Source organism: Seriola aureovittata, chromosome 10 (assembly GCF_021018895.1).
Source record: "Seriola aureovittata isolate HTS-2021-v1 ecotype China chromosome 10, ASM2101889v1, whole genome shotgun sequence".
In the NCBI taxonomy this organism is placed as follows: Eukaryota; Metazoa; Chordata; class Actinopteri; order Carangiformes; family Carangidae; genus Seriola; species Seriola aureovittata.
In genome coordinates, this window is record NC_079373.1 from 4,253,981 (window position 1) to 4,280,139 (window position 26,159).

The 26,159-nt window shown below is 39.2% G+C and overlaps 1 protein-coding gene and 1 long non-coding RNA gene across 4 annotated transcripts in view; one reads left to right on the forward strand and one right to left on the reverse strand.

Annotated features, from left to right (window-relative positions):
• Positions 1 to 14,765, forward strand: part of LOC130176960 (protein inscuteable homolog) — a 60,085-nt gene extending 45,320 nt beyond the window's left edge. For all 3 annotated transcript variants that reach the window (XM_056388417.1, XM_056388416.1, XM_056388418.1), the window contains exons 8-13: positions 8,704 to 8,875; positions 9,825 to 10,003; positions 10,102 to 10,168; positions 11,323 to 11,478; positions 12,678 to 12,754; positions 13,793 to 14,765. In XM_056388417.1, the coding sequence (XP_056244392.1) occupies positions 8,704 to 8,875; positions 9,825 to 10,003; positions 10,102 to 10,168; positions 11,323 to 11,478; positions 12,678 to 12,754; positions 13,793 to 13,921 (780 nt within the window). In that variant the 3' untranslated portion in view covers positions 13,922 to 14,765. The remainder of the gene's footprint in view (positions 1 to 8,703; positions 8,876 to 9,824; positions 10,004 to 10,101; positions 10,169 to 11,322; positions 11,479 to 12,677; positions 12,755 to 13,792) is intronic.
• An 8,107-nt stretch (positions 14,766 to 22,872) lies between these two features.
• On the reverse strand, positions 22,873 to 24,483 carry LOC130176697 (uncharacterized). Its single transcript, XR_008828908.1, has 3 exons — positions 24,034 to 24,483; positions 23,365 to 23,780; positions 22,873 to 23,188 (listed from the first exon to the last, which is right to left on the reverse strand). It is a non-coding gene; the product is annotated as an uncharacterized LOC130176697 (long non-coding RNA).
• Between the last annotated feature and the right edge of the window lie 1,676 nt (positions 24,484 to 26,159).

The window sequence follows — 26,159 nt, forward strand, 5'->3', positions numbered from 1 at the left end:
TACAGATGGATTGGCAAATTTAAAGAAAACCCTGAAAAATAAGTGGAGAGACAGGATGACAATGCTCCCGTCCACAGGGCATGAGGGGTCACTGAATGGTTTGATGAGTACGACAATGATGTGAATCATTTGCTGTGGCCTTCACAGTCACCAGATCTCAAAACAGTTACACCTATGGGAGATTATGGACTGACGTGTTAAACAGCACTCTCCACCACCATTATTAAAACACCAAATGAGGGAATATGTTTCGGAAGAATGGTGGTCATCCTCCAGTAGAGTTCATAGACTTGGAGAATCAATGACGAGGAGCACTGAAGCCGTTATGGAAACACGTGGTGGCCCAACACCTTACTAAGACACTTTATGTTGGTTTTTACTTTAATTTGTCACTCATCTGTATATATATTCTATTCTTATTGGTGTACAGCAATTCACTAACCCTACCCTCATCCATCACAACCGAAATCTAATCTAACCAAACCTAAATCTAACTCTAACCTGGGCCTTAATTTAGATCCTAACATTAGCTCAATTCTAAAGTTAATCAAAAACTTGGTTTGGGTTTCGGACCGTGATAATAATAGCTGATTGGGTAATTCATTTAATACAACTGAGTATTTATCAGGGACATATACGAAGTTTCATTGTTCTTAAATGAGCAGCAGTTGGCCTTAAAGGCAAATATTCATCTATAACTCATGGCCAGATGTGAAAAAACAAAAAGAAAACATTAAGATGCGGAAGAAAATTGTACAAGAGCACTAATCCAGATTTTCTTGTAATAGAAAAATGGGTATGTGGATGTGTATGAGACAGAGAGAGAGAGAGAGAGAGAGAGAGAGAGAAGGAGAAGGAGAGGACATTAATCAAAACTAAGTAAGTACAGTACTTCCAGTAAAATACCTTGGCTACCTCCAGTCCAGACAGATTATGTTTACACTGATCAGCTGAAAGTTGTAGCTCAGACAGCCAGTTGCTCCTCTTCCCAGCAGCAGCACAGTATATCCTGCCTAGTACACTTTCGGCCAAGCTCCCACTCTCCATGTTTTGACTGGGAGGCTGTAGTTTGTTTTCACAGGTGAACTTGCGCCAACAACGGCAGCAGGAGGAGGCTTGGCTGCGCAGACATAGTGTGTGAATTTGAGGATCAGCAGTTGAATGAAAGATTTAACAGAAAAAAGTATTTGTTTCTTCACGGGGAAATAAAATAATGTCGTCTTTGTATTAGGACATCTTTTAAATATACTATAAAATATCTGTACATTGGTTTGAGATTAAAGTACCTGGTACCTTATATTTGGTATAAAGTACCAGTTATAGTAATATAATATATAATAATATAAATATATCATTATCTTTTGCCAGTGCAGCTGAGAATAGTATTTACCAAAATCATGATTCCTTAAAACCAATTTTTTTTGGTCATTTAACCTTTAAGTCAGTGTTATCTTTCCACATCTTTGAGCATGCAAGGGTTGTCATTTTTGTCACCAATATGCTGTGTTCGTGCGACCACTACACTACAAGGGTACCAACTGTAAACAAACATGGACGCCAAGTTTTTAAGGAGCCATTTGTAAGTATTGCTATTGCTATATAGCCAGTGTTAGCATTAGCAGCTGTTTACTTACCAGTATAGAAGAAATGTTGCAAGTTCATCATCAAACTTCTTTCCTTTACTCACCAAGAGCTGTTGTTACCTCTTGTTTCTATCACGGCTTTTCTTCTACTGAAGCTAGCATGCTAACAAGCTAGCCCCGACCTGTCTTGTCATTTTCCGATAGCAACTCACTGTAGCCTCCAATCTGCCATGAAGAAGTAGTGCTGCTTAGAGAGCTAATATAGCCTCTAGTTTTATAAAGACAACGATGGCCGAAGCCACCTGTTCCTTGGAAGAAACCACGAGAAAACTTACAAATAGCCCCTTTAAGAGAACCTGTATGACTAGGTCGGCCGCCACCCTCCCCTCAATTCATCTTTAGAATAATACAAAGACAACCAAATGTGTTGTAATTTTTCTTGCAAGGATGCCGCCATTTTGATTTGATTCATAGTGCGCATGGGCGAAATACGTAGATGATGAGCTGCTGCAGTGAGCATAACTGAAGCCTTACTGGAGAGGACTCACATGTTGCAGGTACTTCAGGCAGACTTGATTGTAAAATGTAGTGTAGGAACTGACAGGGCCAAACTTAACAGCAACACTGTTTTTGTGTTTGTCTCATAATGAATAATTAATGTTACATGTCGCTCCTTCATATTGTTTTGGAGGCAAACACTGACTCACACAGGCTCCATGGATTTAATACTACACTACTATTTTGGAGAAACTTTTGACTGCAGTAGTTGAGTTTTCCAGCTTTCTATTTATTTGATGAAATTTTCATGAATGAGTTCACTAAGTTCAGTCACCTCAGAGTTGGTGAGCCGCCATTAAACTCTCTAGCTGTATAATTTTAGGACAGGAGGCGGTGAGGAAATAAGCACCACACTGTGTAAGGTTAAGTATGTGTTTTTTTTTCTGATGCCAGAGTTATACAGCACATACACAAGAAGATGAGTCATGATTTACAGTGAGTCTCTGAGGTACACAGAAATGAGATTATTAAATGGGACCTCCTGACCGATGAGCTGACAGGTCAAACATTTAGACCTGAGTGACTTCTCTCAGTGTTTGTGTCTATGTGTAAAGAAAAAAAAAAAAGGTGAAACAGAGAGAGAAAACTAATGATACAGCCTTCTGTGTTTGTCCCTGTTTTTTCCCTATCGAGAATTCAACCACAATAAACAACAGACGCACCTGTGTCAAGCGAGCGTTTACAGAAAGACAAATATAACCTGATTCCGGCGAATAATGATGCCACAATGGTGTCTGCGTTCACATATAGAGCAGCTGGGACAGCATGAATCATCCGAGTGTGAAAACTTTTTAACGGGAACCAAAGTCCGCCCCAGATTAGCAGCTTCGTCCCGGGAGAGAGGCTGTCAGGCAAGTCTATGCTACCAACCGCTCACCGGCGACCGCTCAGGCTTGAGAAACACAACTGTCACTGTTGAGGGGTGATTGAGAAAAAGGGGCCGGTGTGCACCAGCACTGCTCATTGGTGAATATACAGTACACCTCTTAGTTTTGCTCCCAACAGGAACACTGTGTAATCATAACATGGTGAATAGGAAAAGTATTGATTGTGAGTGAGATGGACAAAGAAAAAGAACTTTCACATCAAGTGGGATACACTAAAAAGATCAACTTTATTTTATTTATTCATTTATTTTATCGGTGAAAAAACATAATGAACAGAAAGTGACAGCAGATATTGTGGCTAGGAAACCATAAAACATGACAAAGTGTTTATGAAATAAGATTTAGGGGTGTAGAATGAATATTGATGGGTAAGTCACGAGTAGTGTGTGTGTGTGTGTGTGTGTGTGTGTGTAAAAAGATCAGTTTTAGCTCACAGTTCTACAAAATAGATCTAAATTATACAACATAATCGCCCTCAAGTGCAACACACACACACACATATTTTGTGTAGCTCTAAATCATATGATGTAGCACACAACAGAAGAGTCACACTGACTGAGCCTGGATGTGGCCAATACGTGAAGTGAATGCACTTTTGAAGCGTCTATGTATGTCGATGCTTCGTGTCCTGATGAATGTAAATTTGTGATGCTACACACTGGTGTGTGTGTCGCCCTCCTATCACTTCAGGGTGCCATATTTCAGAATAGAGCAGTGGTTCCCAACCTGCGGGGCCCACTGGTGGGCCGCAAAGGTTGCAAGTGGGCCGACAACATTTTCAAAACAGAAAAATTTTGGTGAAGATGTAATTATAGAATATATATAAATATGTCAATAATATTTTTAAATGTTTTAAAACAAAATGCTTTTTAAAAACATTTTTAAAAAAATTTTGTGTAACGCCTAGCACTGTGATAAACTAATGGCAGGAACTGGTCGCTGACCAGACAACTTTGCCGCTGGACTACATCATATAGTTTTTTGCTAGTCTGAAAATTTTTTTTGCTAATCAAATCTTGTTTGCAACAGGAAGAATTAAAGGAGAGTCAAGAGACAGATGGTGAATCGACGAGTGATCTCTCCTCTGTCAAACAAAAAAGAAAAATTGAGTTTACATGTTTACCTTGCTTTCAGTTGAGTCCTGAATGTTTGATCGTTATCATTAAAATAAAAAGTGTTCAGAGAAGGAATTATTCAGCCTCCACGGTGTTACAGAGTCAGATGTGGGCCGCCAGCATTTTAGATTTTCTTAGATTCCAGATATTTTAGATAAGCTTGGGAACCACTGATATAGAGTATATTAGAGTATTTGGGATTTCTTTTGTTATTTTCCCTTTAATAATGCATGATTACCCCCTCTCTGCTAAGTATTCATGTCGTGTAAGTTGAAAGGAAAAGTTTCACATTTTCATTGGGATTCCAGGTTTAACATTCTGCTCTTTTGTTCCTGTAACAGAGAACCACAATTCAATTTATTTCCTTGATCACAAGCAAAAAGTAGAGGAAAATAACAGCGACAGTGGCATCGACTCTTAAAAGTGCAGAGAAGCTGTTTGGCGTTGGCGCAGAGATTGAACTGAGTGAGATACATCCACTGTAGGGTAACTGAGGAGTCGGGGAACGTTCTATTTTTGGGAGGAGGAGGAGGAGGTGCAGGTGGGGGATAGTGGGGGAAACAGAGGGGGGACGGTACATGAATGGGGAGGGGGTGGAGAGTGGACTGTTCCACGTCAGTGGGTCGTGCTGGCACTCTGCTACAGACATCCACAGAGACAAAAATAGGGAAATGCCCTGTGAAGCTTGGTGTGCGGATGCTCGTCAGCAGATAGGACTGACAGGTGTGGCTGGCTGAGAGTGACGCTCTGCCTCACTCTGGATGCTCGTCTCTAAACTTTAGTTTCCAGGAGAGTTGGTTGATGGTGACGGAGCATCAGAAACATCAGTGTGCTCTTTCATAAATGAATATATGAATGAATATTGACTAAAATTGAACAGGGACTGTAATAAAGAAAGCAATGTTTCTGATCTATCAGGTAATGCATTTTCTCCTGACTATGAATTTTAATTGATACTGTGGAATAATCCCAGAGTGTGTGCTGATTTTCAGCACTTGCACACATGCAGGACTGGCATATGATGCAGAACAAGCAGCAGCTGTGTTAAACTTTATATGAACTGTGCAACACTGCCCTCCAGTGGATAAAGATTGGTTCTACATCTACATAATTTTCTGAAGCCTCCATACTCTCATACCAAATCATACACACAAGTAAACACAACCACACAGAGGAGATCACTATGACCTCATGCCCCTGCGTGAACTTGTCTTCAGAGGAGGATTTCCAAAATCACGCACAACTACAAAAATATCAAGGACAACAGAGTAAAGTCCAAAACTTGTTTCCATTGTGGTCCACTGATGTAAAGAGAGTAAAGCTGCAGGAGTCAGTGTGACATCAGAGGGTTTTGGCAACAGCCAGGGTTTCTGTGGATCCTTAAAATGTTTTAGAAAGGCCTTAAATGTAGATTAAAAACATGTGCAGATATTCAGACCAACAAACCAGCACAGTAAATACCTACTGTATATCAACTTGAAAAAACTCCAAAACCTTAAAATAGATTATAAAAGTACATATACAGTATGTTTTTAGATAGGATTATGTAAGTTTATTCCTCCAAATTTCCAATCAACCAAGTGTGTTGCTTACTTATTATTCTAATGTGCAAAGCAAACTTGTTACTTATTCCTGGCACCATAGAACCTAAAGGAACAGACACCCTTATTGGTATTAAACCTCGGCAAGCACCAGTTGGCAACACTGGCTCTATGGTGGCATGAGTTCACCCTGAGTCTACAAAGGTCGTCTTTGAGCTACACTGAAAACAACTCACATTAAAGTTTTAAGTATTTCTAGATTGATTTACAACTGTCCTGGCAGCCACTGGTTTCCATTCAATTTCCCAGTATGGAAAACTTTAGACTTTAGTCAATCACTTTATTTGTCCCCAGTGGGGACTTTAGCACACATACAAACTTAAAAACACAGGGCACATAAATGCAACACCAAGACCAAACGCTAAAGGACAACGAGTTAATAAAAAACAAACCAGAAACAGTACATTAGTAGACATCAGGTTAAAACAACATCTACCTTTTCCTCCTCAAATTCAGGAGGGAGACGGCAGAGAGTATAAAAGAGTGTTTGAATCAGAGGAGGGAACCAGATGGCAGAAACTAAGTCTGCTGATGTAAAGGAACAATCTGACAGGATGGATTGAGTTATTTGTAAAGATCCTGCAGATTGTCCTGTGAACCAGTTGTTTTACTACAGACATTTACCACCTTAAACGGAGGCTCACGATAGGTCAGGCAGGCACTGATGTCAGCTATAGTCACATGTCCAATACACCCTCCAATCATGTATGTCTATAACAATGGACATCGGTGCTCCATATAAACATTTGGTTCACAATCAGTCTACTTACAACAACGCTGAGCTCTGCATCCTTGCTGCCACACTGCTGCTTTCAAGATTTAACCCCCCCCCCCCACCACCACCACCACCACCACCTCCCACTGTATTAGTATTTAGTTGTATGTGCATTTTGAATGTTATCGTAATGAATCACCAGCTAGCCTTTTTTTGTCGAGGTAATTCAGTTAGTGGCAGTTAGTAAAACTCCTCCTATTGGTGCATTGTGTATCACACTCAGATGGCTGGAACTGTTCCGTGCTTGGTCCTGTTGAGTAGTTTACATATTCGTAAATGTGTGAAGAAGTGCAACCCCTTACTTTTTGCTTATTGATTCCACGTGTAGCACACACACCAGACAGCCTGAGAACTCTGAAGTCACTTATAGTTCAGCTTAAATCAAATGAGTCATTAGTGACTGTTACTGCTAATACACCATGCAACTCCAGGTTGAAGTCAGGGGTCAGGTACAGTGTATTTCCCACGGAGATCACAGTGCTCTTATTGTTGAACACTATTTCTGCGGTGACAGTGATTAGATGTTTCCTCTAAGGGTGAAATGAGAGTCATGCCCTTGACTAGAAATAACTAAATGAAGTAAATGTACAGGAGCATGAGACAAAACAGATTCATTACAGAATAATTGCTGGAACCATCACTGACCAACTCTAACGAAGAGGAACTGAGAGCAGCTCCACACCAACCAGAGAGAAGATGAAGCCACAAAACATGAACTCCCACGCTTTTAGATCAAGTTGAATGGCACGATTTATTTTAAATTAAACTTAAAGACACAGCTTAGCTACAGAAAGCAGAGAACACAGGAGTAACTTCTCTCAGTTGGAAAAATGGATCCAAAACAATTACAACCAGACGGATGGAGTCGTGCTCTGGTGATCGACTGCCCAGAGGACATGACCAGTGAAGCAGGGAGGAAGAAATACAGAAGAAGAGAGACCACCCTGAGACATCCTGAGACAGACTTTAAAAGGCAAGGTGACAGAGCAGTAACAACAGACCTGCAGACCTTCTTTACATAGCACCCAGACGCTTGGCATTCAACGCTCTCCGTGAGCAGTATAATAACCTTCAAAATGACTGGCAACTAATCCATCCGACAGGTATATACAGATACTGTACCCCAAATTCAAGCACAGTGACGGTTCAGGGGTCTCAGACAAAACTAAGACTTTGAAATAGACTTCTGCAGACTGAAAACTGAAAACTTTCCTCACTCAAAGTTCCATCAGATTCAACCGCCTGGCCTTCTCCTGCTCCAACCTCCCATGTCCACACAGCCTCCAGCACTCCTCCACCTTCCCGCTTCAACAGCCCTCACACACTCAGGACACCAGTGTCAGTGCAGCTTCAGTCAAATCTCCATAAAGAAATCCGGCATCACCAGGCCCAGGGTGATGTCCTGTTGATGTGAGCATGTAGTGGCCCACTGAGGCCCTGCATGCAGACTTTTGTAGGCATCTGTATTAAAATCCAACTGATGATGAATGATTATTAACATTAAATAAAAAGCACTCATATTTTGTTTTTTTTCTCAAACTGAGCCCTGAAAACACACTGAGATTTCAGGCACCACAAACCCAAGAACTGAGCCCCTAAAAGAGTTCCTTCTGATCAAATAATACCCAGTGCTATTCAACCTCAGACCAGCGCCGCTCTCCAACCACTAATCAGAGTAAACCAAATTATTAAATCATCAAAAGATGCCTATCTGGAACGCTGGACGAATCAAACCAAAACTCTAAACAAACTTAATTGCTATCTGGCCCTAAACCGTGAATATGAATTGGCAGAGTGTCTCTTTACTGTCAGAGACACAAAGCAGAGACAGACTCAGTGACCACAGTCCAACCATAGAGAAAGGACGACACAGGAAGTCCTGACCAACAGAGAAAGTCTGTGGTCACATGTATTTTTTTATGCCATTTCCTTTTTCTGTTTATTTGATTTGACTTAATGAAGTCTATTTTGTTCTCATTTCATTATTGAATTGTATTATTCTTACTGCTTCAGACCTTTATGCCAATAATACATACTGAATTATATTCATTTGAATTGTATCCCTGGTGTTTTCCTTTAATATCCCGTCTTGTCTATTTAAAACAGTTGATTGTTGTAGTATAATAGGTTATAATAAATTATCATAAGGTACTTAATGTGTGTTGTATGTCGTCTAATGTGTAGGTGGATGGGATCCTGTGCCTGGCCGACATCCTGACTGATGAGAGCAGTGTGGAAGCAGCCAGGGCAGAGGCAGCGGCCGTCGTGGCTCAGATCACTTCGCCTCACCACACGTCCACACAGCACCTCGCCAGCTTTCTGGAGAGCATGCACGATATCGTCACCGCGCTCATAAGTGAGTGGACTTACAACAGGCCTCACCAAGAGAAACAGGGTGTTAATAGGTTCAAATAAATATCTACCCGTGAGATTAAAATCTAGGGAAAATAAAACGTTAGTGTGGGTTTATTTTATTTTAGTTAATAATAATAGAGGTTCAGTGAAGGTATTTTTTTATATTCACTCAGTTTCCAGTTTATTAGGCACATATAATTCAGTCTAATACAACTACCCTACAATAAATCCTCCTTTATGACGGTTATAATGTTCAGGTTTTGCTGAGACTGTTTTGTTGTTGATTCAATGCTGCAGTTTGTGGTGCTGTTAAATTATGTTGTATTGAGAAGTGTTTCTTATGTCCTACCTATTTATATCAGTGAGGGCACAGTAATAGAACAGAATCTGAGGCGGTGACAGTTTTGGCAAACCTCTCTCAGTGTAACTTAATACATTTGAACAGCACCACAAAATGCATCAGAAATGCAAAATGCAAAAAAACCTTCCTGGAGACAAGATTTATTTTAATTTCATTAGACTGCATTGATTTGACCTAACTGTACCTAATACATTGGCAACCAAAGGTATTTGTAAGGGCTATATAAAGAGTACAACAAAGTCCTTTTTGTATTATGCAGAAAATAATATTAATTACCTTAAGCTTGTACTTGTATGCGTTTTTTTCTTGTTACTTTTTTTCCATAAAAACCCAATTTTGCAACTCCTGCACAGAAGAAAGTTGCAAAAAACAACTGTTGGTGTCATTGCTTTGAAATATGCCTCACTACAGTACCTTATTGAATTCTTTTAAATCCCTATAAAACTCTGCAAAACATGCAAACAAATAAGCTTTCTGATCTGGTCTCCAGGAGAGAACAACCTCTAACTGGACTAAATAATACATTAAGTGTGTTATTTATGTTATGTTGGAACCACTGTGCTTATCAAGTGATGCCTTATTCCCTCAGAGTTGTGTGAGAGCGCCTCCTGCGGTGAAGTGTTCCTTCTTGCATCTGCAGCCTTGGCCAACATCACCTTCTTTGACAGCATGGCCTGTGAGATTCTCCTGCAGCTTAATGCCATCCACATCCTGCTGCAGGCCTGCAAAGACCGCCAGAGGGTCGACACACCCTACTCCAAAGACCAGGTACACATGTCATTAAGGTGTTATTATACAAAAACAGGGTTCATATGTGTATATGTGTCATCATCTTTGTTTTTTATTAATTACTATTTAAATCTCAGGTGGTGACAATCTTGGCAAACCTCTCAGTCTTAGAGCAGTGTGCCTCTGAAGTCCTACAAGAGCAAGGTAATTTATTTTTCACATATAATTTTGAATTGAAAGTTATATATCATATCATTGTTATTTCTTTGGGGGCACAAATGCAGTTGAATGGAAGAAAATACACCAGAAACAATTGGACCACTCACTGACGTGCATTAGTTGAGGTACAAGTGAGAAAAAATATTGTAATTCCTCTTTAATCCTGAAGATGGCAGCATCAGGTAACATCTGTGCAGTAGCCTGGAAGTGCTCAAATAAAATCAATCATTGAGCATATCCAGATATTTTTAAAGATTATTGATATGCATTTTAAATGTTCTTTTTTTAAATCATGTTTTTTCATTCTTCAGTTTTATTATTCATATTTTCTGCTTTTATATGTGTTTCTGTCAGTGGTTGCTCATTTAAGTCTCCACATAACATTTTCCATTGACTCTGAGCTTGTGTTGGTCAGGTACTGTAAAATACATCGATGGATGTATATGTTTTCAGTATGAGTCAGGGTCATTGTATTAGAGCCGCTCAGTGTGTCAGTGTATCAGTAATATTCATCAGTAATCGTCCATTAAGTTTTTGTTTGATGTCTCAATCAGTATTTCTAAATATATTTTATAATTTGTTCTTTTCTGCTTTAAGGAGCATTTACAAAACAACATTTTTATAATCTGCTCAATGTATTTCAATGTCTGTTTGTTATAGTCTTTGTCCCTGTAATTTAAAACTGAATTGTACTGATGCAGTGAGCCTTGTGGAGCATATTTGAAGAATTAGGCCTGACTGACTGAGCTGTTTTTATCTCATCTTTGCTTTTAGAGTGTTTTTGGACTAATGACTTTGCTGTCTAGATGCACTTTTAGTCTATATCCTCTGAAAGTGATGTATGTAATGTCTGGCTCCTTTCTAATTCACCTGAACACTTTGTTGTGTCTGAGTCTTGTGTAACTTTAAGTCTGGAAAGTTTCTAACTGAACTCTTCATTGTGTTGGGTTCCCATGTTTCTGACTGTGTTACATTGTTTTGTTTTTCTGTTCTCTAACTTAATTCTTGTCTGTTTACTGCCTTCGTTTGTTAATAGTTTTTTATTGTGTGTCTTAAACATGCTCCTTTTCTGTCCTTCCTGACGTATTTGATTCTTTGGTTTCTTGCTTGGCTAATCTCTACTGTATGTTGTGTTTCAGGAGTAGAGCGACTGCTGCTGCTGCTGGGAGAAAAGCCATCCTCCTCCAGTCCATCAGAGGGCGCCGCCTGTGAGCGTGTCCAACAGAAAGCTGCGGTCACACTGGCCCGTTTGAGCAGGGACCCTGACGTGGCCCAAACAGCCATCCAGCTAAAAGGTACCACAGTTTTTTTTTTTTTTTTCATATAACACAATTAAAGTATTTCTTATTTATTAATGGTACAATTAAAAAATGCAGGAGAGTTGAGCAAAATTCATAAATTGCTAACAAAATAAAGTGGTAAAAAAAAAATACAAATAAACTGCAACAAATAATAAATATTCATTTGGAAAATCAATATAACAAACCCAACACATAAATGAACTGAGTCGCTCCTTATGGTCCTGCAGCCACTAGAGGGCTCCCAAACAAGTAAATTAAAATATTTCCCCACTTTTTCTCACAGTTTACTCACTAGATTTTATCTTAAGTGATATTATCTTAAGCCTTCCTTTGTGTAGGTTTGAATATGACTTAATATACTTACCTATATTAAAGTATGCTTTGGGCTTCATAAGGACTTTAGCGGGTTGTATGGATATCATGGACAAAAAAAAAGAAAAACCAAAAAGAAAGTATAAAATATGTCATTGAAATTTTGGTGGGACTGTTTTGTAGAAAAACTGATCCCAAAAAAAATTGGCCGAACAGAATGTAAGTGGATTTCTAAGTTGTAATTACAATAAAAGTTGATCTTAAGGGGAGCCTTGAGGTACGCCATTCATAATTCATGAGGCTAAATTAACAAAATCACCAACTGGAAACAATTCCCTGCTTCTTTGTCCTCTTGAGGTTTGAATATTTATTTACTCTAAGGAGAAAAAATGTCTCAATATAATTTCCCAGGCCATAGGTCTGTACCCAATCACTGGACAGAGAAACGTCTTCTTTAATATACAAATGTTCTGTACGTTCTATATGTCCATTCCCCTGCATACCTCATCGTCTCATGGGAAGCAGCTCTTGATGAATACTTCATTAAATCTCATCATTTGATCTTTCTCATATACCCATATATTATAAACTCTATGAAAGCCAAAGATGGAAAAGAGTGTATTTTTTTCTAAAGGTGATGCTACTTCTGTTTAATGTCATTGGAAGCAAGGTGATTATTTGTAAAGAAAATTATATAAAAGCAAATAATGAGTTAAGAATTAAAAGCTCCTGGTATTTTGGGAATGTTCTTAAGATTATAAGAAGTACTTTTACTCTGAATGCCTCCTGTACACAATACAGCTGCTTTGCATTTCTGTTTGATATCAATATCTAAGAATGGGACAAGCTTGTAACTGATTTTTTTCTCTCTCCTGTATTAGCTGTTCCTCGTCTTATTGAACTGTGTCGGTCCCCTACTGAGAGAAATAACAGCGACTCAGTGCTGGTTGCTTGCCTGGTGGGTGTTAAGTGTCTATATATGTCTATATATGTTGGTGTGTGCACAATGTCCTGAATAGAAATATGAAATTTAAACATTCAAACTGTCTATTTCAGTCACACCCCTAAATTATTTTACATTTTCAGCTCCACTGGATATATAGGACTTCAATAGAACAAACCGTGAGCATTATACCACAGGTCTGCATGTATAACATCAGTGCAGCAAATGGCTGTCCAATTTAATTACATCCACAGGGCAACATTTGAAAATTGAAAATATATCACAACCTCTGTATCTTTAAGGCATGTTGAGATAGCTGACCGATTCACATCATCTCAAATGTTGTACGTTTAAATATGTACATATCATGAATAATATCCCTGCTCGTACTTTATCCTTCTCTCAATCTGATCATAATGATTAAAACCAGATCTTAAGGCCGATGAGGGGATTTGAAGTGCATAATGGTCAGGAGCTTAATTGGGCTGCCTCGCCGCGCTGAGAAATGCCCTCTTCTTCACTGTAACTGCACTTGTCAGTCTATTCAAATTAACGTGATTCTATTTTATCCTTTTAGCCAAGGGTTAAGTAGTGCATTTGTAGGTGTTGAATTTTTATCTTCAAAGGACGCTGAGCTTTCACAGATCATTTGTAATCTTAAATGTAAATGTTGGAGCCTCTCCTGGCTGAATGGGTTTGAGACGTCACACATAACGACTCATGCGCTCTTGTTTATTTGTTTGTTCCTCGCTGCTACCATAAGGGTTTTTTTTTAAAATTATTTAACTATATTAAACTTGTACTGATACAGTTCTTACTCTGTAATTGTCTTAATGGATGATTGCATCGATATTTACATGATTCAAATACACGTTTGCATACAGCACTGCAGCATGATCTTGATATGTGAAAACGCATATGTCTATGTTTTTTGTCTTTACACAAGGGTGTACTGATCTGTGTGTGTGTGTGTGTGTGTGTGTGTGTGTGTGTGTGTGTGTGTGTGTGTGTGTCTGTGTCTGTGTCTGTGTCTGCGTGTGTGTGTGTCTCCAGGCTGCCTTGAGGAGGCTTGCAGCAGGGTGTCCAGACAGCATCGAGGCAGCCGACCACCAGCAGCTCATCAAACCACGTCTGGTCGACTCTTTCCTGCTGTGCTCCAACATGGAGGAGAGCTTTGTATGACAGCCTGCACACTAAACACTGAGAGCGGAGAGCTGAACTCATGTACGAGATCATATTCATATACTGTTTCATGATGCAGAGAGGACCAAAGCGCAGTTTCTCTGCAAATCATTCTGACTGAAGCTTTGTTTGTCACTTCATGTTTGGACACTCTGAATTTGATAAACAGAGTGAAACTGCATCGTGTCAGTTTGAATGGATGCAGAAGACATTTATATGTAAATATACATATATGTAATTTTATGTAAATGTGCTGCCTAGTGCAATGAATGTCTATGGTGTGAGGAGAAAAAGGTCATTAGTTCATTTTATTCAACTGAGAATTTCACATCAGTAATTATATCAGTAATTATTTTGTATGAGTAGGTGCTACTTTTTAAAATGAAAGTATAACCTGTTCTGAATGAAACACTTTATATGTTACCACTGTGCAATGTTTTTGTTCTTGTCTCAAGATAGAGGATAACACAGAAAAATGCCTTTGACAAAAATTAACATCTGAAGTATTTAGCATTGAAGAACCAATAGGTATTTCTGGTAAATTTGTCCTCGGTTCTTTTTTTGTTTGTCTGTTAAAAATATGACCTTTTAAAAAATGTTTTCAATCAGCAGACACTTTATTTGGTTTCCGATCTGTTTTTCCTGGTGTACAATATATTGTTTCTTAAAGAGCATTGTATGGCATGTTAAACTGAATTTGCCATTAATCTCACATATTACGTATATTTGCTACTGGAAAATTAATCTTTTCAAATGGTCTTGACTTTGAAAATAAAAATGCTTTTTATTTAAAGAGAATTACCATTATTGTATGCCATGCATGGAATAAAGGCAATCATCAATCTATTGTTCAGTGTGTTTGATTAGAATGACTTACTGCTATATGTGTTAAATGTTCACAATTGTATGCTTCAGTCTTTCATAAAAAAATGCAGTACACAACAACACATGGTAAAGCTACAAGAACACATAGTTAACATAGTCAAGAACGTACATACTGACAAAACAAATTAAGTACATAAATTAAGACAGAAGAAGAAGAGGAGAAGAAATACTTCAGGCTCTACCTTGTAACCGCTGTTATTTAAATTGGCATTTCTTCCAGAACAACAACAAATGGTGACTAAGGGATTATGACAACATCTGCATTTTGCTTTCTAAATGGGAGCATTTGTACAACACTTTATACTGCATTAAGCACTGTCAGGCATTTGTTTAAGACTGATAGTCAACATTACATGCTGAAAGTCTCTCTCCTGCATATTGCTGCACTCTGCCTGGTCATCTTCCCCTTTCTGCACTCCTTCCTGGCTGAGCAAGTATTAGGATTGTTCCTTTGAACTGACGAGTTTCCACACACATCTGCACATGTGTGTAATAATGTAAGTAATATCATAGCTTTTCTCGAATGGTGGAAGCTGACTCAACGACAGGCAAGCAGACTTGTTTGTAGCTAGTCACTGATCAAAGTTACCAATTATCTTTTTGGACATTATGTGCAAATGTCCAAAAAATTGTGCCCCTATGATAATTTTAGTTTCACATAATTGGAAATCATTTTATAATTTAGGTGACTGGTAAATATCCATTGAAATGTCCTATGTTTAATGTATATTAAAATCTTAAAGAGGCTATAATCAATATTTTGTGAAAAGAGAACAATGTGAGTTGGCTCACTTGCAGTGATGGACATAAAGAATATGATCACCTAAATCTGCAGCCCTCTTCAGCTTTATGGAGATTTATAGTAATTTACTTGAACGTTTTGGTTCAGTCTCACCGCTCTCATAGAGTCATTTTCAGCACTTAACTGCAGACACACACAGTTAGCAACTAGCTGTGGAACATAGTGGAGCATTTAGCTGCTAAAGAGCCAGATACTTCACTCCAGATACTACACAACTCCAAATATATTACAATATTGTTTCATAAGTGTTAGATGTGTAAGTAAGCAAATCTAACATATCAACTTAAAAGATGTCAATATTGTGTACACAACTTGTTTCTGTTGACCCCAAGTGGCCAAAAACAAATAGTAATTACAGGTTTAAGGTGTCATTCACGCCTAATATTTTCAATACCCTGAGAAATTTGAAGTATATAGACAGTGTAGCTCCACTGCAAGACAGTCTGCAGTTCAGCTTCTGTGCATCTTTACTGAGGTCACGTGTTGTGGTGCTACACCACTGGTACATCAGCCCAACAGGGTCGGGGTCCATGCAGCTAAAGTCCCCCAGAAGGCTCAGCTGACCTCGGGCTATCTCAGAGGAACGACTCTCACTCACATCTGTCTTGTCACATATGCAGGAACAGGGAGGAGAAAAGCCTTTGAATGAAGCTCACAGAGAGAGAAAGAGGCTAGGAGAAAGGTGGGCCCAAAGGTCTACCTGATGCTCCTCCATGAACCACCAGGTCCTCTAAAAGAAGTGGCGGAGGGCATTTGCTATTTAAGCCTCCAACTTTTCAAAAACACTGACTCTCATTGGGAGGAATACCAGTGCAGAATGTAGCTATGTGCATTAGAAAGAAAACTTGTCATCAGCTTTTCAAAGTGAGAATTCATTCATTCATTCACAATAGCTTTGAAAGCGATTCACAATCCCAAGTGCAAGTCCAAGTTTTAGCTCACAAGTGATTGAGACTCGATGCAGCTAGTGATAGCAAAGAAATATGTGAGGGCTTATCTGCAAAACTTGTCCTTTGTATTGTCATCTCTTTGATGAAAACACTCTCAGGTTTTTTTTTCTCCATAAGCCTTCCTCTCCTTGGAGAGACAATTGAGGGCCTTCTTGCTCTCTCTGTAGCTTCTTTTTCACCTAAGGGCACTTATGCTGCCTGGACTTGTTACACCCTCACCCAGTGTTGAGACAATTGAGCTGCTTTGTGTGTGTGTGTGTGTGTGTGTGCGTGCATGTGTGTGTTGTCCAGCATACATGTGGGACTGTGTTCAGAGGCCTTTGTGATAGAATATGCTCCTGCCTCGCTTTGTTGAGACCCAATGAAATATGTATAGACACAGAGGAGAACTAAACAGACGGCCTAAAAACACAGGTTCCTTTGATATTATTTTGGTTCGACCATGACCATGAGACCGAGTATTGTAGCTCTGAGTTTTTCAGCTTTTCTCAGTTTCTAAGCTCTTGAACTTTCACTCTCTGTCTTCTGTATGTGTGTTGTTGCCATCCTGATTGTTTTCACAAACTGCCAATGTGAGCAAAGTTTCAAGGTAGTGATTAAATGATGAAAAACCCACCAACCAACCAAGTTTTATCTCTAATAATTCTAATTGAAAAGGTCAATCTGGCAGGTATCAGAATATCAGCACTAACACTTTTATTATGGGAATTGTACATCATAAATACAATTCATCGTTCCTTAAAGGGGTTATTTGTTTGTATAAGTTTTCTCTGCAACTGAATGTGGTTTCTTGCCAGGAGCGGAATGGTGGTGATTATGACAAGAGCTTCAGCCATCGTTGCATTTACAAGACATTAAGTTATAATACGCCCCCTGAGCAGCGCTACATCTTCAGGGCAGATTGGAGGCTACAGTTAGAGATCAGAAAGTGACAAGACAGGCTCGGGCTAGCTGGTTAGCATTCTAACTTCAGTGTTGCTTTCCACTGCTGGAGAAAGCTTTTGGTTAGGGTGGCCAGTTGACCCAATTTTCTAGGGACAGGCTGGAGCTGTGTTGCGCTTGTTTTGGTCAACAGATGGTCATTCACTGGTTAGGAGTTCATAACCAGGCAGTAAACTAACAAAGACAAACATACCAAAACGCCCCTAGCCGGAACTTAAAAAACGTTTTTATGTTGGAAAAAATGAAGAAGAGGAAGTCGCCCGACTGTCTGTAATCCTCACACAACAATATTCACAACCTTTTATGAAAAATTCTTTATAGGAACATAAATAATTGAGGAATTGATAGACAAAAGGTCTTCACGTCTGCTTCAAAGGTAGGGAGTCGTCATTTTTTCAGTCGTTGGCTATGTAGCAATAGCAAAACTTAGCTCCTTTAAGAAGAGTAAGCTGCGGTACAGAGTCATTTTCATGTCATCTTCGCTGTCCTAAACCATAAATCAGACATTTTGTGTAAGAAAAGGATCTGAGGACTTGTAGTCTAATGCAAGAGGACACTTCTCTGTGACTCTCCTGAGACTTTAATATTTTATGTGTCACATCTTTTGCTTCTGACTCAGAAAAGTTTCTCTCCGTGTCACTCTTTTTAATTCAGAGGGCCAAATATTATTGAAATGTCCTCTTCCTTTGAAAGTGCTTTCAGAACTTGATACATTGGATTTTACTTTAGAAAGAAAAAATTCAAATTAGTATGAAATAATTTGGCCAAACTTGAAAGTCAGATTCCTTTGGACAAGAGATTAAATGTGATGTAAGACTTCTTATAGTTTCAAGATGCACACAAAGAAGTGCGGACCCCTGACTCCACTGTTAGTCTACTGAAGAACTGCACTTCAGATGCAGTTGATCTCAGACTCAAGGACGCCATCATCAGAAGGGGAAGATTATTTTCAAGAAGCTCCAAACACAAGTAGCCCGGTGAAGATGATGTCTCACTAAGGTAAGACATCACCTTCACACATTGAGCAGATTTTGTACAATTGGCTCAATATGAATGCCTTAAATCCAGTGGCAGGGGGGTCATAGCCAGTTCGTCTCAGAGTGCACCAAGGGCGCAACCTTTGAAGCCATAAAAGGCAAATGTTGACTCTTACTGCCAAATTGTGGTACTTTTAATGTTTCCACCAACAAAATGATTGGACATATTTCAATAACATGACCCCTTCTCTCATCTGAGTCTAACTGAGACTGGCAGGGCACTGAGTTCAATCAGCACAGCTCAACATACAAAAACCGACACACATCGTCTTCACCTTAGCTCACAAGGTCTAGAACAGATTTGCATCAACTCATGTCTTTGCAATGACTTTTATGCAATCATGCTGCCTATAAAAATCAGCTTTGGAGACCTTCTCTCTCTCTCTCTCTCTCTCTCATGCATACACACACACACACACACACACACACAAATCCCACATTAGCATCCTGCTGCAGCACATGTTGACCTCACAGTATAAAGACTAATTGTGTCTTAAGTGCCATCACCTGTTGGACAGCCAATTAAGAGAGTAATATTCCTATTTACTGATGTCTCTGGTCCAGTCCCCAGCTGACTCCCATTAGAGGGTCCAGTGGGGTTTTAATTGCTGAGATACAACCACAACATTGAGTGTAAATTAATATCAGCACTTTGCGGTCACAACTTTTGGCCAAAGTCAGTGGAGGGTAAAAGCCTAATGCCAAAAATGTTCAGGGGTCTGTGTACTGCAGTCATATGGATTTATCCTGTAGCTGCCATGCATTAGCACATCATAAAGTCTTCCCCAATGTACTGTGATAATCCCCTTTCATGATTTTACTCTATGTGTGTTGATGCTGCAGATAAATAAACTGCAAATGTTTTGCCATAAAGGCAAATCACTACTGTCTGAATAACCTGGATTTTCTCCCCCGTTCCTGCTGGTTTTAATGTCGCAGGATTTAATTCAAAATTCACTAATCATAATTTTAAATGCCACTGCCACAGTTTTTAACCTGAGATCCATTAAATAACCAATTGAAATTGTTGTGTAATATTGTTATTGGTTGAAAAAAAAAAAGAAAAAAAAAGAAAAGGGATGTGAACACATTTTTTCTTTTTGGCTGATATGTGTGTGACGATGTTATAACCATGGTGTTCGAACACCATGAGGTGTTCTGATATAGAAAATAATGGACTCAGTTGAGAAGACTTCAATCATTGTGTTTCAACGTTATTACCGCTCCATCATCATCATTCCTTATATCAGGGCATGTGTATTATTTCTTACTTAACACCTTTCATCCAGTTTTTCCTCATCATATATAAATCACATATGTGGGTATGGGTAAGGGTAGTCTTCTCACCCTACACTCCAAGACAACATTTCATTTTCCTGGCATGTTTTAACACATCTTATTTTAGCAAAAGAAACGTCCCACTGCACCGTTCATAATCCAGCATGATGAAACACTTAACTGACAAGAAGAACAACAAACAATTAAGAAAAAAGCATCTGCCTGTTAATTTGTACTAAATCTACCACTAAAGCAAGTCAGATACCATGTGCTGCACCGTAAACTTTACTTTCACAGACCTTCAAGGTAAAACAAAACCATTTTTTTTTTCTCTTTGTGTTCAGAAGAATTCCTGGTGGACTGCCATGAATTTGTCCAATTGTTGCCTGAGTGCACCTTAATTTGTTCGTGCCAGGCAGGACGACGGGAGGTCGCTCAGTGGGGGTCAGAATGACTCTCAAATAAAAGCACTGCGCCAAGGCTCAAACAGCTCCTTTTTGTCTCAAGACGTGCAGCCTTGATCAAATGTTTGGCATATTCAGGGCTGCAATTTATTTTTCACGGCGTAAAGTAAAAGATAAACAAAGGTGATTAATTTTCAGTGAAAGAAAATGAACATTTTCAATCTTTTTCTTGCACAAAATAATTCTTGAGTGTGGTGTACAGTAGCTCATTGGACAGAGAGCAGCGTGCTTGTGGAAAAAAGGAATGAATTAATGAAATGTGGTGATTAAAATATGAGCACCCACAGTCTTGTTAGTTTCAAAGGGTGTTTCTATTAAGTCTGTATTTTAGAATTTTGGCATCTGTCTGTCTGTCTGTGTGTGTGTGTGTGTGTATGAGAAAGCGAGGAGAGAGAGAGACTTCTGCTCTTTCGGGACTGGAGCTATGCCAGAAGAGAAAAACTACTTTGAACATCACGTTTAACACATATAATGTATGAACACACGTTTGTACCTCTAAATGTATGAGGACCCTCAGTGACATAACTGATCCTGGTCTCTAAAGCTTAACCACCATCATTACATGACCACTAAGCCAAACCCATTCATCATGAAAATCCAGTGTTTTCAAGACAAAGCTTTAGAGTAAATTCACCCAAGTTACAAAAAATATATTGTAATGATATAGCCATCTATGTGTCCAGATAGTTTTGGCTTTATTTTTCCAGGATTTAAAATGTCTCTCAGATATTTTGCTGCCACCCCATTACAGCAGAATACAGTCGAATGAGATTGCATAAACAAATTGCGCGAAGCAAGTTGTAATGAACTTACCTTGTTATTTAAACATGGTATTTGCAAGTTTTCAAATGCTTGACAAAAGCTTCATCATTGTCTTCATTATACAATGCACCCTCTGAGCAGCGCTACATCTTCAGAGCAGATTGGAGGCTACAGTAAGCCGCAATCGTAACGTCACAAGACAGGCTGATAAAGGCCGGGGCTGATAGACACAAGAGTTAACACTGGTGTTGCTTTCCACCTCTGGAAACAGCTGTTGGTGAGTAAAGGAATTACGTTTGATGCTGAGCTCAAAACATTTCCCCTGAACTGGTGAGTAAACAGCTGTTAATGCTAACGTTAGCTATGTAGCAATAACAAAACTTACAAATAGCTCCTTTATGAAATAGTGCTAATGTAATTTGTTGATGTGAGGTCTGTGGATTATCAAAAATTATGGGTAGATTGTAATTTGGGTTGACTAGCCCTTTAAACTAATCTGATCTAATCTTTGCTGATACAGTGGTTCATTCATCAGTCTGAGATGATATATTTTATTTAAACATGACAGAGCAGTTTAATAATTTTAACTCAGTCTCAATCATAACTTAACTTCAAACTACATGTCTTATCTTGTATTTTTTACTCTTTGTTAATGTTGTAAGGCTTATTTCGGTTCACAAAACAGTACACATTGGATTTCTTACATTTTGTTATTATTACTGTTTATCTGAGAACAGATTAAATTAATATTTTATAATTTAACTGATCTTCAGAGGGGAAACAACAACAATGCACAGGTGTCTGAGTTACCAGCAAGTGGATAGAGCCATGAATCAAACTCTTACATCTAAGGATTGAACCCATTTGACCAGACACACTTGAACTTGATTTCTTTGAGCTTTTGACTGTTTCCTTTGGACAATGGACTTCAACATTTTTCTGAACATTGTAATAATAGCACCCTTAACTTCAGACTTCTCAATAGTCCTCTGACTCCATGAGCCATCTGGTCAGTGTTTCCTAGAACTAATTTTAGATTATATTATACCTGAAGTTAACTGAGGCAAGACACAGTATGAGCTGTATCACTTGGAGCCTTTGAGTTTTCAGTTCGGGTTTTGAACTTCAAAAGTCACTGAGCCTCATAAAAATTGAACCTCAGAACTTCCAACCTGTTTATCCAGGCTATCTGGTCAAGGACTGTTTCACACATTTTCTTAGAGCGTTTGACTCTTTTGTTTGGATTCAAAGAAAAAGTTGGGATTACTTTTGGCAGGTGATGGTGGCCCAGTGGAAAGGCACTGGTGTACCTGAACCATCCAGGGGTTTAGAAGTTGAGGGGCCGCTCTTCATGCAAGTTTGAGGTCTTGGGTTCAATCCTCAGGATCTGCGATAAATTTCAAAATGCAAGACCCAAAATAAATATTCAAAGGCTCTGAGAAATAAGGGTTAACTGTCTGCCCAAATAGCTCATGGTGTTAGGATGTGAGTTTGATCCTTATGAAGATAAGTCAGTTTTAAAGGTGTAACGTGTAAGATCGTGCTACTTGCTCCACCTCCATAGGGGGCAGCATTTCACCTCTTTGCCCATTGTCCAGTTAATCATGCTGTTGTTTCCCCCAAGTTCCTTATAATTTATATGTGCATTTATTGTCAATAGTTAAAATTGTGGATAGCACTGTAACAAATCATGAGTACTTGTAATACAAACAGTATCTTTTTAGTTACCTATAAAAATATGAAGGTAAGAGGTTACTGCATGACACATGAGTGTCAGGCTACAGCAGCATGAGGAAGGGATGATGACATCATCACAAAGGCAGAATCAGAAATTAAGGTTTATTGCCAGGTAGGTTTTTACTTACAAGATATTTGGCTTGGTGTTTGGTGCGGTATCCAATAAACATATTAACAGGAAATAAAAATAAAAATGTAAAATACTGCAACAGTCAAAATGATAAATATACATAGATACACATATTAAAAAAATAAAACTATGAAAAAAACTATGTACAAAAGTGTTGGCAAAACCTCTGCTGAGCAGGATGTGTAAAAGACTCCAAGGTGTCACTGTAATGTGGTGATGGTTGATGATGCCAGAAGCAGAAGAAAAGGCAGGTGCTGGTCCATCGCTGGGAATGACTGGACTGGAATTCATTCAATACATGTGATAGAACAATTAGTTTAGATCATACAAGTTCTTTATACTCAAACATGTTATCTCTGTTGTGTGTGTGTATAATAAATAGTAAGGTTTAAATAAATACAATATTAGGCAGTGGTATAACTATGGTATAAATTACCAATATTAAATGTTACTCACCAGTATAAAAGAAAAGTTGGGAGCTCGCCATCAAACTACATCTGTTTACCCAGAGCTGTCTCCAGTGGCGGAAAAACACAGAGGATTTACGCGTGTTTTGTTCTTTGCCGTTAAACGTTGTTTCCTGTCAGAGCGGTCCTTTGGGATGGAGATAAAGATCGCTTTCCAGGAGCTTCTTCCATCTCTGCGTTTCTGTGATGCTAGTCAGCAGCTTTTTATTTTTATTTTTTAGTTGGGAGCTGTAGCATAACTTCAAGCTCTGGAGGAAGTTGTTGTTCTTCGTGGGACTGAGGGCAGACTAAGTAAGTGTAGTGTCTACTACACTTACTCACACAGCATCTAGTGCCATAAAGTGGTACTACAGCACGGCCCGGGACACAGCTAGTTGGTTAACATTCTCATTTCAGTAGATATCTCTGAAATACAATAGATGGATGTCTTGGTCATGACATCATCACTGTGGCTCCTTAACATACATGTTAGTTCATTTTTTGAACATTATAAACTAAAATTCTGGCCAGATCTGGGCAGATCTCACACATTACACCTTTAAAGTGAAAAATCTAAAGTGATCAGAGAGAGGCTCCCTGTGTGAAGGAGACGTTGTGTTATCAAGGGTTTTTTGCAACACTAAGGTGCCAGTGGTGCAGTGTCTGGTTCAAATCCTACCTGTTGTCGGTACCTGGAGCGTCAAATCAATTGTTCTGCGACCTCCACAGAGATAGAAGCAGGATGTTGTGTCATGGAAAACCATGTAGTGCGTGCTGGTTCTGCACTGTGCCTCCACACCACCGCTGCCCACGTAGGCCTGGGCCTTCGTTGGTCCTTCGACAATGTGCCCTACTTGCTCACTGCTGGTGAGTGTGTATCAATAGGGAGGTCCACTGTTGGATAGCTATGCAAGCGTATGCGTGAGTGTGCGCACATGCACACACACGCACACACACACACACACACACACACACACACACACACACACACACACACACTCTTCCCTCTCTGGTCCTCTGAGCCCCCCCTCATTATTAACAGGCCACCGCAGCACGCCTTCTCCATTTAGGTCCTCCAGTCCACCCACACCCCCCTGGTGCACGCACACACTCGCAGACTCTTCTTTCCTTTCTGTCTCTGAGGATTTGTGGAGAGATTGTTTCTCCTGCAGACGACCAGGCAGCAGAATTGTATTTGTTTTTTCTGTATCACTGCCCGTAACTGCAGACAGTAGCAAACCGCTGGACTGTGTGTGTTAACCGTCTGTGTCCACAGTTATGACGGCGTGTATCATGTAACAGCCCCGAGAATCTGTAGCCTTTAGGTTTTATATGTCTAACAAGCCTGAGTATGTTTGACACTGTTTTGGATTGACAGCAGACGTCTCTGGTCTCCAGGGTATTTATATTTTGAGTGACATACGATGTTTTTTTTTCCAGAACTGCACAGGATGTGATGAAAGGCCAGTTGCTTAAAAATACCCATATGTTATAGATGTGTTATAGTGGCTTTTTTTCATATACAGATTTAGTTTTGTTTTAGTATTTGAATGTTTTTTATGTAGCTTGAATTTCATTGGCTCAAAGGTTAACACACACACACACACAACATTAATATTAATACTTTTGGTTTCAAGTTTTTAAAATTATAGATGTGTTAAGATGCTAATAAGGCAAAAAAGCAGAAAAGTAAATCCTGGAGTGTCTCATGTATGTAACCTGTGTCCTAAAGTGACACTCCTAGTTAAACATTAAGATGGATGGCTGATTGTGTTTGTCCTCTTGGAGTGGATGTTTGAACATGTATGACTGTGTGTGTGTGTGTGTGTGTGTGTGTACAGATATTTCCACTTGAAGAACACACATTGAAGAAATAGAAACACTGTGAGGCTGTGGACGCTGTCGTAATGAGTAACTGATAAAACAGACACTTCTCTGTATATTTGTCCCTGAATGAAATGACTCATTGTAATGTTTTGAACCAGGACAGAGCCCCACAACAAAACCTTTAAAGATGTAAATCAAGCATTAAGTGCTATGAGCACTAATGTTGTATTACAACAGTGGGTATAGTTGGAAAACAGATGAAATGTGTTGTCAAATAATATTTTGCAGATATATTCAGTATGAACATTTTGCAACTTTGCAGATTCAAAAAGTTACATGTCTTTTGCCATTAAAAAATAATATATGAACATAAGAGACACGGTTGCAAACAGAATAGAGTCGCACCATTACAAAACTGATGAAAACATCCTTAGAGGCTGCACAAGTCTTTGTGTCTGAAAACATTTGGTGCGAAGGAGATGAATTTGCAGATAATGTTTTGGGAAGGTTTTCTAAAACATGAATAAACCCAAAGGCTCAAGTTAAGTAAATGTGTCTTTCATTGGTTGGTAAACATGTGAGTTGAGTTAAAGTCACCATTTTCTCAGTGACAGCATCATCATTTTAGTTCTGATTTGAGTTCCCTACCTCTGTGTTAAATAACATTCCCACCTAGTGTTCAACATCTTTTCATAGGCAGATTTAACTTGAAATCAATGATGGCTATTTATTTATTTTTGTAAAATAGGCACGTGCAGACATAATCCTATTTATTGTTCTTGACCTCAGTTGCTAAACGGTGCGTGGCGAAGCCGCCGCCTCTGCCTCCGCTGGACTGTTCTGCACCCCCCACCCCACCCCGAGCTAACATGGCAGCGACATTACCATCTCTGTTTAAATGGCTCTCTGAGACAGTGATGAGGGGGTGGGGGTACGTGGGACAGAGGGGGCAGAGTGTTTGTCAAACCCCTCCACCTC